A 14,981-nucleotide genomic window follows, 5' to 3' on the forward strand; every position below is an offset into this window, starting at 1 on the left:
AAGGTGTCACCTTGAAGACCAAGGTGTGCCTGACCCAAGCCATGGTGTTTTCAGTCGCCTCCTATGCATGTGAAAGCTGGGCAATGAATAAGGAAGACCAAAGAATTGATGTCTTTGAATTATGGTATTGGAGAAGAATATATCATTGACTGCCAAAAGAATGAACATATCTGTCTTGGAAGAAGTACAATCAGGATGCTCCTTAGAAGCAAGAATGGTGACAGTACGTCTCACATACTTTGGACATGTTGTCAGGAGGGATCAGTCCCTGGAGGAGGACATCATGCTTGGTAAAGTACAGGCTCATCGAGAAAGAGGAAGACCCTCAATGAGATGGATTGACACACTGGCTACAACAATGTGCTCAAGCATAACGATTGTGAGGATGGCACAGGACAGGGCGGTGTTTCATTCTGTTGCACATAGGGTCGCTATGAGTGCAACCAACTCGATGGCACCTAACAACGACAACAATTTTTATGGAGCTGACTGGTGGGTTCAAACTGCTGACCTTCCAGTTAGCAGCCGAGTGCTTTAACCACTGGGCTCCTCATTAAGTAAACCAAAACCCTTTGCTGTGGAGTCGAGTCTGACCCATAGCGACCCTATATGACAGAGCAGAACTACCCTACAGGGCTTCCAAGGAACTCTGGTGTATTCGAACTACCTTCCATTTGGTAAGCAGCGGATCTCTTAACCACTGTGCCACCAGGGCTCCACATTAAGATAACTCTATTCAAGAGTACTGTGGAAAACTGCTAGAAATGTTCCTGAACATGGGAAAACCTCCTTGCACTCCTCAAATCAAGCATGTATATAGAACCCAGTCTTACCATAGTCTACCTCTGACCATCAGGTGGTGTAGTGGCAGAATACTATCATCAAAACACCTAGATTCTAGCTCCTGCACCATCAACAAGCAAGTTCCTGGGGCTTGCTACCTCCCGTGTAAAATATGTTCATGATGGTTAAAGCGCTCTCCAGTGCTTAAAATACACTGTCTTCCCTTGTTTTGAAAGCTTCTTGGATAACACAGGAGCTGAAAAATTTTAGCTCTTAAAAGATGTCAAGAAAGTGTAAATAATAACTACAACCGGAGCTAAAACTTTGTTGCCTAAATATGAAACTGGGCACAACTGGCTCAATTAGGATTAACCAAGTCATTTATTATTAAGAGTGTTTCCTTAAAAATGTTAAAATAGCACTAGATGAGAACTGGGATAGAAACCGTCTTGGTCCACTTGTAATTTACCACTTGTATTTACTTTGTACTCTTCCATCTGGGGCCCGTCTCCCGTTTCTCAACTCAAGCCTTTTCCTTCCTTTGGGTCAAGAAGTGTGCTGAGGTGTGTTGGGCCGAGGTAACGCGGGATTCCCCAACTCTCCCTCTTCAAACCCTGATGCGCCAGAAACAACTGCATAGAAGAGCCCACCATAAATGAAAGTCCCTACTGCGCCTCTTTTTTTTTTTTTTTTTTTTTACTGCGCCTCTACCACTGCAGCTCCGCAGAGCTCAACCCGTGACCACGGTCTGGGGCAGCCACAGGGGGAGGAGTCAACTGACGGCGAACGCCAGTCACTCCTCCCCTCACCTCCCTCCGGCACCACAGCCGTGTGGCATGCCGGTACTAGTAGTTCCGTGAGGCAGGACCTCAAAGCGTAACGTTCTAGGACAATGACCCGCGTGACACGCCGGGAATCGTAGTTCCGCGACCAGGCCGTAACGTTGTAAAACGGCGGCCGCGTGGCATGACGGAACTCGTAGTCCCCCAACGCCCAGACTCAGAAGAAAACGTTGTAGGACGCCTGCCCGCATTGCATGCCGGGACTCGTAGTTAAACGGCGCTCCGCGCGGCATCCCGGGACTTGTAGTACCACGACAGCGGTCTAGGAGCAAAACGTTGCAGGACGGCGGCCCGCGTTGCATGCCGGGACTGGTAGTTCCACGACACTTGGCCGCAGGGCACAGTAAGCTGTTGAACGGCGGTGCGAGTTGCATGCCGGAACTCGTAGTTCAGCGACTCCGAGCCTCAGAAGGTAAACGGGGCACAATAATAACTGTTCCCGCCGTTTTAAGTCCCCCGAGGTTTGTTCCTCGGCGTTTCCGGTACAGTCGTTCGCACACCGTCCCTTCCGGCCTGCGCGTGGGCGTCTGTTTACACCCGAGGCGCCGCTGCGCACGCACGCAATCGGCGGCGCTTGAGGCCAGCCGCCAGCCCCGCGCCCCATGACGTCAGCGCGTTCTCCAGGAAGTCGAGTGGAGCGCACCGGCCGGTGGGAAGCCGGTTCCCAGAGCGGGAATTGCAGACGAGTCGCCGCGCCGCCGCCGCCCGGGCGGGTCTGAGGCTGCCGCCGCGCTGCGATGGGCGCGGGGCCGTGAGCGCGGGTGCGGACCTTCACCGCCGCCGGCCGCCGGCCGCACCCAGTCTCCGTCCCCTCAGGCTCGGCCGCGCCGCCTGGGCCGCCCCCGGCGCGCGCGTTGCCATAGCGACCCCCGCACGCGGGCCCGGCATGGAGGCGCCGGGCGGGGGGCGCGGTCCCGCCGAGAGCGCCCTGACGGCGACGGTGGCCGACGTGCACTGCCCGGGCCCCGCGCCACTGCGCCTGCTGGAGTGGAAGGTGACGGCGGGCGCGGCGGTGCGCATCGGCTCGGTGCTGGCCGTGTGCGCGCCCGAGCCCCCCGTCTCGGCTCCTGGCCCCCCGCCCGCCGGGCCACCCCGCGCCGCACCGGTGGCCGGGGGCTGCGGGCGCGCGGCGCGGGGGGCCGAGCGCAGGCTCAGATCGGAGCGCGCCGGTGTGGTGCGGGAGCTGTGCGCGCAGCCCGGCCAGGTGGTGGCCCCCGGGTGAGTGGACGCCACGCGCGGGGCCGGGGAGGGCGGGGCCGGGTGCAGGACTCAGAGGGAGCGGGATAGTCAGCACGTGTGACCTCACAGCCTTTAGGAACGAACTCCTTTTAGCCAGCTGAAGTTGCTCTTTAGACAAACAGTTCTACTCTTTTCTGTGTGCGTGTGTGTGTGTAATAAGTAGTTTTTCCATGTTTGTAAACTGAGAAAATGCAAGGTGACAGCGAGTGCAGGATGAATCAAGCACCTTTTCGACTTGTTGTTGAAACATAACCGGTTGAGGTGTGTGCTTTTTTTTTAAGCTCTTGCAAACTTTGTGAAACTCTTTTGTAAAAACTTGATGCAATTTTGCGTCGTAACTAAAGAAGGGAGGACCAGACTCAGCGACGCACCAGGGTGTGGACAGCCTCCCGCGCGCTATTTCCCACTATGGCCGCATAGTTGACAACAGCAGGAGTCACCACAGGCTAGTTTAATGTGACAGGGTAGTGAATTGCCACAGGACAGATTCTGCAGCTGTTAATAAACTCCGACATTGAAATTTTTCGCTAAATCTACACTTTATGTCAGAATTTACCAGTGTTGTTTCTTGAGATTGAAATTCATGGTGCTAAAAGTAGTTTGGGATTGATATGTGTGTACACATGGATATGTACACGGGGTTGTTTGGCTGTTTCGATTGTAAAAAACCAAACCAAATCTGTTGTCGTAGAGTGGATTCCGACTCATAGCGACCCTATAGGACAGAGTAGAACTGCCCCATGGAGTTCCCAAGGAGCACCTGGTGGATTTGAACAGCCGACCTTTTGGTTAGCAGCCACAGCTCTTAGGAACAGTATAAAAATGGTGTGGTGGGGGTGTCTGACCTCCTCTAACATCACCAGGGGGAGAATCAGCATCAGCCCAAAGCTGATTTCTTTGAAGTGGAGGTCAGAGGTATCTCCTGTCTCCACCCTTATTATCAATTCTGACACCATTGTCCCTCCCAAGGCAGTTTGTACTTCTCTGCTAGGTTTTGTAATTTGCTACGGTGACCACATAGAACTCACACACAATACTTAATGACTCTGGGGTTTGTTAGGGAAGTAACAGATTACAGTCTAGGATCAGGAACAAGTGAGGATACACTTCTTCCTTCAGGACAGCTTGGCTGTGCCCACAGGCAGGCCTCTCCCTGACCCTTGGCCCCTCAGGCCTCTCGAGCTGGCCTGGCTTCTGCCCTGCTCAGGAAAGTGTGACAGAGCTCCTTAGCTACACTAGTAAGTGCCTAGAGGCACCCTACTCTGGCAGTAAGCCTCAGCCTGAAGGCGCTCAGCCCTCTAGCCCTGTAGGTCAGCAACCCTAGCGCCATCTCCTATGCCAGCAAGTCTCCTGGCTGAAAGTGCTCAGCTTTCTTGCTCTGTGGGCCAGGAAGCCCACTACACAGTCTCCTGCCGGCCTCCTGGTTCTGCTACTGCCAGTTCTCTGCTGCACTTGCCACTAATTCTTGCCATCTTGCGAGTGTTACAGCTCTCTGTCTCCTGGGTCTAGGGACCCCAGGTCCAAAGGTTGCACTCTGCTCCTGAATCTTCTTTCTTGATGGTAGTGAGGTCCCCCTTTTTCGCTTCTGGGATGGCTCATTTTAAGCCTAGTGGGATGCCAGAACTAACCAGTTCCCTCGTTAGAGTTCCATACACCTTATTTGCATGGTCCCACCCCCACACAGATGCCATGGACCTTATTTGTATTATTAGGAAGCTGTCCAGTTACCTTGGTGGACCACAAGCACCTTATTTGCATAGCCCCACCCCATCTTTTGGTGAGAGTTACAAGACCACGGCTAGAAAGGCCATATAAAAGTGATCCATTGCATCGCAAACAGAAACTCAGATTTTTTGACGAGGGAAGGTTGAGCATCGTGCCTGAGGACATGGGCCTGCCTGAGGTGGGTTGGCTGTGAGAGCTACTTCCCTCTAGGGGACCAGCATCAAGGTATCTTATCTGGCTGCTTGTCTGCTTGAGTAGCTGCTTCTGCCAGCTCCTCACTGGTTCCCTCCCCTGCTCACTCTTGCTTTCTCTAAGTCACTTCAGCTTGCTCATGGCATCAGCTCCTCTCTACCTGTGGCTCACAGTCCACTTACCGTCCATTTGTTAATCGACTCGACAGCACTGGGTTATGTGGCAGGTTTCGCACATATGCTGATAAACAGCGCACCTCTGGAGCCTCGTTCTTGGCTATACACTTCTACTCCTGATATTACCTCTCAGCCTGTATTTACTGGTTCCATTTCTCCAGAGAAAGAATTTGATCCATCATCTGGAAATGGGGCACTGGCCAGGCTCTGGGTTTTCACCTTTGGCTGAGGGGCCCCCCTGCATTTTGAGGGGTGGGAATAAGAGATCATGGGTAGAAGACTTGGCTGCTTCAGGGCTCTGCATAGCTGCTTGTAGAAGGTTATGGGCTTGGTAGGCACTGCGGTTGTACCCGTAACATAACTGTCACAAAAAAGTATATTCTAAGTTATTATCTTGAAATCAAGTCTTTACTACTGCTTGGACCCTAATTAGCAAGTTTAGCATACTATCATTACATAAATGAATGGATAAAAAGTCCAGTGCTAGTTTGCCTTTGTAGAAAACACTGAATGTGAGAAATCTTGGTTCTTTTTATTTGTACAGAAAGGGCAGCTGAGGCCCTGAAAGAGTAAGTGACTTGATCATAGAGCCAGACTCCTTGTTCCGTGCTTTTGATCGAATTAATCTAGTTAATCAGATTAACCCAGTACATTAGTTCAATCAGTCATTTAATTAATTTGATATTAAGTTCCCAGCAGTGGGTAGTTTTTGTGTGGTTGCTGTTATTTTTTTGTTGTTTTGTTTTGTTTTTGATGTTTGAAATTTTGGGGCATCTTACAGCAGTGGTCTGTCTCAGAACTCTTTGAGAAACTGGTGAAAGTTGTATCGTGTCTACTTAGGTATAAGCGGCACCAAAGGCAGTCGTACAACTTCAGGGTTCATCGATCCCTGTGCTGCCTGTCCGTGGACCACAGAGATGGATTTAGAGAAAGCCCATCACAGTATTTCCTTGAATTAATTTTAAAATGCCCTCCCACCCCCGCCTTGCCCAAGTCCTGGTACTTACATGCATTTGTGTACAGGTGTTTTTGTAGGCATTCCAAGGAGTGCTGCAGTGATATAACATCCAGGGCATTTCTAGGGTGTCTCTGTGCATGAGTGTGTACACGATGGCACAGATGGGATGTTGAGATCATTTCTAGTGTACCCACAGAAACAAGCCTCCAAGAATTTTCAGAGTACAGATTGACATGCCTCAACAAACAGGTGCAACGCTGGAAGCAATTAGTCGTCTATGTCAAGAAACTTGGAAGACCTGGCCGGCTGGAAAAAATTCACGTGCATGCCCATTCCAAAGAAAGGTGATCAAATGGAATGTGGAAGTTATCAAACAATATTATTAATTTCACATGCTAGCAGAATTTTACTGACGGTAATTCAAAAATACTTGCAGTCATACATCGACAGGGAACTGCCAGAAGTTCAAGCTGGAGTCAGAAGAGGTTGTAGAATGAGGGATATCATTGCTGGTGTCAGATGGATCTTGGCCAAAAGCAGAGAATACCAGAAAGATGTTTACCTGTGTTTTTATTGGCTATGCAGAGCCATTCTACTGTGTGGATCATAACACAATTTGGGTAACATTTCAAAGAATGGGAATTCCAGAACATTTTTAGTTTTGCTCACGTGGAAGAACCTGTGCGTGGATCAAGAGACTTGTCCAAACGAACAAGGGGATGCTGCATGGTTCAAAATTGGAAAAGCTGTGCGGCAGGGTTTTATCCTTTTACCTTACTTATTCCATTTTTGGAAACCCTGATGGTGTAGTGGTTAAGAGCTAAGGCTGCTAACTGAGAAGGCAGCAGTTCAAATCCACCAGGTGCTCCTTGGAAACCCTATGGGGCAGTTCTGCTCTGTTTTTTGGGGTCGCTATGAGTCAGGATCGACTCGACAGCAGCGGGTTTTTTTTTTTATTTATTCAATCTGTATGCTGAACAAATACTCCAAGAAGCCAGGCTATATGAAGAAAAACACAGCATCAGGACTGGAGAAAGACTCATTAACAACCTGCCGTATGCAAATGACATACTCTTCCTTGCTGAAAATGAGGATGACTTGAAGCTCTTACTGATGAGGGTCAAAAACTACCGCTTTCAGTATGGATTACACTTGAACATCAAGCAGTAGCAGAATCAGTAGCCTCAAACATACCAACAGTCGCGGAGATAGCACAGGACTGTGCACCGTTTCCTTCTGCCATACATAAAGTTGCTGTGAGCTGGAGCTGACTTGATGGCAACCAGCAACGTCGGGATCCTCAAACACAATACTTTGACTTTAAGACTTTTTTCTTTCACTGCTAGTTTGTCTACTCATGGTTGGTGTGACCATTCCCAGTGGCAGCCCCACGGGTTGGACTGGCAATGCCACACCTGGCAATGACTGGGAAACCAGGACATGGAGCTCCAGTAGAACTGTACCGAAACCATTAATATTGTTGCTAGAAAGCCCCAGATGTGTGACTGTTTTACTAAGTCCACACAGTCACATGTAAAGCTAGTTTACAATTGATTAATCTTGACAATCTCCAGGAAGTCTTACTGCTCAAAGTTACATGCTTTTGGGAATCTTTTTATGGGAGAATGGACATTTGGTTAACGTTTGCTTTAAACGTTTCTAGACTTAGATGACTGCCAGCATGATTTATTGAGTATATATCCTTAGAACACCTGCCATATTTTTAAAATCACATACAACTAGTACTGACAGTTATTGGAGTGAATGAAGAACTGTTTATGAGGGAAATTGAGTCCCTACCCTTGGCTCATCTCAGTATGGGAAGGGGTGGCAGTTGGGGAGACACCCTGCTCATGCACACGCCCTGATAAGAAAAGGTTCTTCCCCTTTACAGGGACCTCCTAGCAGCCATGTGTCCAGTCTGCCCTCGGTTTGCAACCTGTGGCTCTCGTCAGAGAGAGTAGTATCCAGCTCTCTGCTGACTAATCAGAAACATGAATGTAAGAAATGGTATTCTTGGAGGGCTCCTGAGCAGTATTCAGTTACACGATTCATCTAAGATTAAATAGCCCAAATTTTGTATGGCGGGCAAGCCAGACCCTCAGAGCCTTTGGTACTTGGACCACCTTATTTTGGCCCTTCCTGGAGTTTTTTAGGAACCTTTGCTTAGTCTTGTCACTGGCTCTTAAGAGACATTATCACAAACGTCTTTAGGAACATTTGAAGAAAGTCTTATGGAACTCAATTCAGAATTTTCTCTAGGAGTGTTTCTTGTTGAGGACATTGTTGACTCCATCATACAGAACGTTCTGGGAGCGTTAGTGATGGTTCTCCTGCAGGCCCTCCTTTCTTTATGAGCCCTGGCATGCTTCCCTGCCCCCCTCTTTTTTGTGAAATTTTATTTATTTTGTTGTTGAGAATATACACAGCAACACATATACCAACACAAGAGTTGCTGCATGTACCATTTAGTGTCACTGCCCCTAAGGTTCTTATCAAGTTGCCGCTGTCAGTTTGATCCCATGTAGATGGTTCTTAAAAGAGCATCATACTCAAGGCAGACTTTTGTTTTTTTTAACTAAACTAAGCTGTTGTTGGTTTTTAAGATTTCAGGTGATATTTTTGGTTTAAGATTTCAAGATTATCTCAGGGCAGTAGTTTCAGGAGTTCATCCAAACTTCATGGCTCCAGGAAGTCTGGAGTCCATGAGAATTTGAAATTCTTTTCTTCATTCCCCCCTCCCCCTTTTTTAATTGTGAAGAAAACATATGTGCCAAAACATCCACCAGCACAACGACTTCCACATTTACAACTCAGTGACGTTGATTACATTTTTCATACTGTGCCACATTTATTGCTATCCTCATCCAAACTTTCTTGGCATGCCTTTTTTGTACTAGCCTTATGGTGGATGCCATCTTTGTTTCTGGTTTGATTTTTCCCTACCCATTATTGTTCATTCATCTTGATTTTTTTTCGTGGAGCACATAAAAATACTTATTTTTAAAAAATGAAGCGAAATTATCTTTTGATGAAAGTAACTAAGCTTACTAATTTTGAGCTTTAAAGGAGTAGGCATTGGTAGGGGTAATTTTGTAATGGATTTGAGATTGAGTGTGTAGACTTTGTCACCTCCTCTTTAGCTAAAATGCCTTTTTTTTTTTTGACCCTATTCAGAATCGACGGCACTGGGTGTCTGGGTTATTCAGAATAGATTGCTTGACAAAACCAAAAAAAAAGCCAAACCCACTGCCATCGAGTCAATTTTGACTCATAACGACCCTATAGGACAGAGTAGAACTGCCCCATAGAGCTTCCAAGGAGCGCCTTTTTGGATTTGAACTGCCGACCTCTTGGTTAGCAGCTGTAGCACTTAACCACTGCACCACCAGGGTTTCCTTTCCTGACAAGTAACATTTTTATTATTGAAATGTTAGTGTGTACCAGAGTGAAAGGCAACAGTGTTTAGGTAATCCAGGGTCAGAATGCTCTCATTCACTCAAACAGGACCTGCCAGGCAGGGTGTTAGGAGACAGGGAAGCTGTGACTTTGTCCTTAAGGAGTTTAGAGCATTAAATCTTAAAAAGATCCTTTACAGTAAGGATTGTTATCAAGGGAAAGGAGAATCCCATATTGGTGTGTAAACTGGCTTTGTATAGCTCTGAAATTAGTTATTGAAACATAGCACTGCAGAGAGTGGGCCCCGGGCCCCGTGGAACTCGCATCTGCCTCCACGTGGAAGCAGCAGGTGTGAGGGAGTGTATGTAACTCACGGACAGCAGAGTTGCACTGTAATTGTCATTGTTACCATCATTGTTATCATCAGCAAGGTTCATCCTGAGCAGATTAGCGATTATTAGGCAAGGGGCAATTCTAGGAACCTAAATATACTACACTTGGGTGTAGTTAAATAGTCATTAGATTATCACTTTGGTCTATAATAGGGTCATACATTTTTAAAGGGCTTCATCCTATCAAGGGAGCCCTGGTTGCACAGTGGTTAACGCACTCGACTGCTAACCAAAAGGTCAGCAGTTCAAACCCAGCAGCCACTCCTCGGGAGAAAGATGTGGCAGTCTGCTTCCATAAAGGTTTACAGCTTTGCAAACACTGTAGGACAGTTCTGCTCTGTCCTACAGGGTCACTACGAGTCAGAATCAACTCCATGGCAGTGAGTTTTGGGTGGGTTCAGCCTGTCAGGGAGAAAGAGGAACCGTGCTCACTTTACAGATAAGGAGCTGGAGGTGCCCATGGCTCGTGCGTGGCCTCACAGAGAAGTGTTGTCCTGTGTCTTCCTCTCCTTGCTCTCTCCTCCAGCTCTGTTTCAACCATAGAGATGCCCAGAGTTGGGAAGCCTATAGAAGGATACTATGTTTATTTTTGTAACATATGCAACACACTTACTTTGGATAGGCTAGTAGTGTAGTGGTTGGCTGCCAACCAAAAGGTCGGCAGCTCAGATCCTTGGAAACTCTATGGGGCAGTTCTGCTCTGTCCTATAGGGTCACTATTAATTGGAATCAACTCAGTGACATTGGGTTTGGTTTGGTTTTTATGTGGATTAAAATTGTTTTGATAATATTCTAACAAGGCAACACCTGTCAGAAACTCTGTGGATTATGAGTTTATCAAATGATTTCCTTCCTGCCACCGCCTTTGCCTTTTCTGTCTGTTGTCATTTACTGGGAGACATTGAAATCCCCAGGAGAGAAAGGAAGAGGCATAAACTTAGAGCTGTATCTGGTGATGGGGTGAAGACTAACAAAACAGTGTCCATGGCTTCAGCTGGAGGTTGTGTGGGTGTTTGTTTTCCTGTGTTTAATTGATATCTGATTGGCCTCATCTCCGCCCTTACAGCCTATCTGGAAGCATGTCTGTATTAGCCAGAGTTTAGTGTGAGAAAACCAAAAAAACCAAACCTGTTGCCATGGGGTCAGTTCCGACTCATAGTGATTCTATAGGACAGAGTAGAACTGCCCCACAGAGTTTCCAAGGAGCGCCTGCTGGATTTGAACTGCCAGCCTTTTGGTTAGCAGCTGTAGGACTTAAGTGCTGCACCACGAGGGTTTGTGAGAGTGCTACCAAAAAGCAAGAAAAAAAATTGTTAAAAAGTGAAAATGATTCTAACAATAGCAGTATTACTGTGTGTATTGCTTTGTGGATTTTAGAATTACGAATCTCGGAGAAACTAAATTTAGAATACGGCCTAAGATTAGGACCCCATTTTAACATTCTAAAATTAGGTTGTGAGAGGTTTTTAAGATTCTAAACACAGTTCACACCGTGCATTGGGATAATCATCTACTGAAGTCTGCTTTCATCCCATTCTGGAGAATCTTGATGAAGTGGTAGATGTTTTAGATAAATTTTTTTATCCTTCTTTGTTGACATCTGGACTATGTAAAAGACAGCCAAGTCCAAAACTTAAGAAATTATTCTTTTGTTTAAATGAACCCATTAAACTGCTAAGGTGTACTTTAGATGGGTTTTTGTTTTGTTTTTTTCCAGTTTTTAGTTAACAAAACCATTGGACCTTTTTACTTCCTTAGTTCTCTGGGCATAAGTTATTTACCTTGGTTGTAGTTCTTTTGATTTTTACGTGTCTCTGATCTAGTCATTTAAATAAAAGCCTTTGAACTATAGATGGGCTTTGAAGCCTGTCTGCCTGAAAATGATACGTGAGTTTTAAGAATCTGTTGTGTGTGTTATCAGATTTATCTCCATGTCTGTTTCCTTTAACATTAATTTTAAAGTGGATTGTATGAAGTCATCAAATATCTAGGTACAGAAGAATAGAAGACTCTTCATCTTATATGTATCTTAAGTCAGTACACAAATACAGGTCATAAAGCTAAAACCAACAATAAATGATGCAGTATGTCCCTTGTCTCAGAAAAAGCGCCTTATATATTTAGAGGAGAGAGAATATAGAGAAAATAGAGCAAATCAGTTTCAGGGTGTTTGTTTTTGTGTAATATTTTCAGATAAATATACTTCCTCATGATTATCAGGTGGTGTACTGAATTTTATGTATTATATAGCCTCATATTTACAAAATTTCTTGTAGTTTCAAGAAGAACTTAAGCTAAAATTTAATATTTTGAGGTAGCTTTTATAAAAGGTTTTCAGTAGTTTTCATGTGGTGCTTTAATTTGTGAATGATACTGGTCTCATGCTATTTTATCTTAATCCATTTTTTTGTGTTGGCTATAAATTGGTAGGAGCCCTGGTGGCGCAGTGATCAAGAGCTCAGGCTGCTAACCAAAAGGTCAGCAGCTCGATTGCGCCAGTTGCTCTTTGGAAACCCTATGGAGGCAGTTGTACTCTGTCCTATAAGGTTGTTATAAGTGGGAGTTGACTCAGCAGCAACGGGTTTTAGTTATAAATTGATAGAAATGGTGCCTTTCAGTTAGCGTTGTGCCGTTAACTGATCTGTAAGCACAGTATTGGATTTTTACCTTAAGCATACAGTGGGGACGGTTATTGCTTTTTAAGATGGAAGCATTTAAAATCGTTGGCATGTTATGTGTGTGAGAGGGATAGATATAAGATATGCGTATGCGTGTATGTATATATACACACATACATAATAGAATTGGGGTAGCCCATACTTGTTTTAGTTTTTTCTCCAGATGCTTTACACTGTCTTTTTACCACCGTAGGTTCAGTGACCACTGCAGGAACCTGACTTGTCCATGGCTTTGAGATGCTCAGTGATGGGCTCTGAGTGGCTTCTGAGCCAGATGCCCCAGTAAATGACAGACCACTGGGGCCCCTGTCAGCGCCAGCCCTGTGGCTGTGGATTGGGTAGGTGGATTTCAGAGTCTCTTCTGCCACCCACTCCCATCCCAGTGGTTACTTACTTAAAAAAAAAAAAAAGCCAAACCAGTTGCTGTCGAGTCGATTCCAACTCATGGCAACCCCGTGTGTTACAGAGTGGACTGTTCCGTAGGGTTTTCTTGGCCATAATCTTCACAGAAGCAAATCGCCGGGCCTTCCTTGAGATTGGAGGAGTTGGAACCGCCACCCTTTAGGTTAGTTGTCAGGTACAAACCTTTTGTGCCAACCTGAAACTTCACAGACAAAACAAATCCTTTTTTCTTTTTAGCTTTTTTTGGGGCACATAATTTCAAACGTAGAGAAAAGTTGTAAGAATAGCATAAGGAATTCTTGTATAAGCTCCACTCAGATTTCTCAAATGTTCACATTTTACTCTATTTGCTTTATTCTTCTCTCCCCCTGCTCACACACACTTTCTTTTCCTGAAAAGTTGCAGACGTGATGTTAGTTTACCCCTAAATGTTCTCAATTTCCTAATAACAAAGATTTTCTCTTGCATGATCACTGTACAATGATCAAAACCGGGAAGTGCATTGATACCATGCCATTTTCTCCTCTACAGGGCTCATGCAGATTTCCCCAATAGCCCCGACAATGTCCTTTGTAACCCAGACCAAACCCAGTGCCATTGAGTCGATTCTGACTCATAGCGACCCTATATGACGGTAGAACTGCCCATAGAGTTTCCAAGGAGTGCCTGGTGGATTCAAACTGCTGACCTTTTTTGGTTAGCAGCCGTAGCACTTAACCGCTATGCAACCAGCGTTTCCTTTGTAGCAAAAGAAAATCCTGGGTCATAGTTTGCATTTAGTTGTCATATCTTTCTCTCCTTTAATCTAGAACAGCTCTTTGTTTTTCTTAACATCGATGTTTTTGAAGCGTATGGGCTGTTTCTTTGTAGACCGTCACTCACTTTAGATCGCTGTCTGCGTTTTCAGTGGGCCTGTCACAGGAGTGGTGATGCGTTTTTCTGAGTACACGTGATTTCATTGTGTCCGGTTCTGATGATGTCAGCGTGGAGCCCTTGGTTAGGATGGTCCCTGCAGGCCTACTTTTTGTGGTGGTCCTGGTTCTCCTGCCTCTTTTAGCCTTGATTTTTTTTTTTTTAATGCTCTTTTCTCTGCCCATCTTTAAATGCAGAGTTCCCCGAGGATCATCTCTGACTGTTCTTGGTGTCCAACCATGGCCTGGCCTGCTTGAGTGTCTGCACCTGCATTTCCCACCCTGACCTTCCTTCCCTCTTATCAGGGGCATGTGAGGACCCCCAGATCCCTTTATGACGAAGTGCTTATCCACCCCCTGCACTCCTGTGCTTCCCCCCTTCTCCCTCAACTTTTGCCCCTTACTCAGTTTTCCAGGCTGTAGTGTTAGTACTCTTTTTAATCTCTTTCACCCTCCCCATCCTCTGTGTCTGTCCGTCATCAGATCTTGTTGGGTTTATTTCAGGAACGTTTCAGCATCCCTGTGATCCATCCTTCCCACCATGGCCAGGCTGCTCTCCACCCATCTCCCTGGCCAGCGTGTGTCCTGGTCCTGGTACTCAGGACTCTTCCTGTCTGGCCTCAGAGCCACCACTCTCCTGGAGGACAGCAGAGCGTTCTCTGAGACCCTTGTGTACTGGCCACTTGGCCATCAGTTTTGCCCCTTCACCTCCATCCCTCTTGTGCTTGCCCATCACCTGTCAAGACCCGGGTGCCACCCCCTTGAAGCTGTCCTGAAGCCTCTTTCCACCTAGAGTAGGAGTCACCATCTGGGCTTCATCAACTGCTCCCACCCCCGGGTTCCCATTGCATGTTGTTTATGCCTTTGCTGGCACTTTGTTTAAAGGCTCCTGTTAAAATTGCTGGTGAGTCTTTCCTTCTGCGTTGGGGCTGTTTGAGAGCAGGCGGTTGCATACCAGCTGTTCAGCATGTGGCTGTTTTCTTCAGAATGTCTCACATCTTGGTCCTTTATTCTCCCTGCCTCAGCATCCTTCCACTTCGAATACTGTTGCAGTTACCTTGATTATTATAGAATTAAGTGCTGAGGAGTTAAACCTCTATGAGGAATATACTTCCACAGGTTTTAGGAAAAGAATTTTACCAAAACCTGTGTGGAGTGCATTTCCGGAGCTGTAGAGCGAGCGGCTACCCTCTGCCGTGGGCTCTGCGGCTCAGGGCTTCGGGGCTTTTTCCTGGGGCTTGCTGTTTGACCTGCACCTTCAGGGAACTCCGCACTGGCTGGGAG

General features: G+C 46.4%; 1 protein-coding gene across 6 annotated transcripts in view; it reads left to right on the forward strand.

Annotated features, from left to right (window-relative positions):
- Positions 1–1,982: 1,982 nt before the first annotated feature.
- The window catches only part of CTDP1 (CTD phosphatase subunit 1), a 66,618-nt gene continuing 53,619 nt past the window's right edge, over positions 1,983–14,981 (forward strand). For 4 of the 6 annotated variants that reach the window (XM_049900555.1, XM_049900557.1, XM_049900558.1 and 1 more), the window contains exon 1: positions 2,218–2,843. In XM_049900555.1, coding sequence (XP_049756512.1) covers positions 2,512–2,843 — 332 coding nt within the window. In that variant the 5' untranslated portion in view covers positions 2,218–2,511. Of the gene's footprint in view, positions 2,038–2,217; positions 2,844–12,031; positions 12,723–14,981 lie in introns of those variants that run through there. The other 2 variants (XM_049900560.1, XM_049900559.1) reach the window with 2 other exon arrangements.

The sequence above is a fragment of the Elephas maximus genome, chromosome 11 (assembly GCF_024166365.1).
Source record: "Elephas maximus indicus isolate mEleMax1 chromosome 11, mEleMax1 primary haplotype, whole genome shotgun sequence".
In the NCBI taxonomy this organism is placed as follows: domain Eukaryota; kingdom Metazoa; phylum Chordata; class Mammalia; order Proboscidea; family Elephantidae; genus Elephas; species Elephas maximus.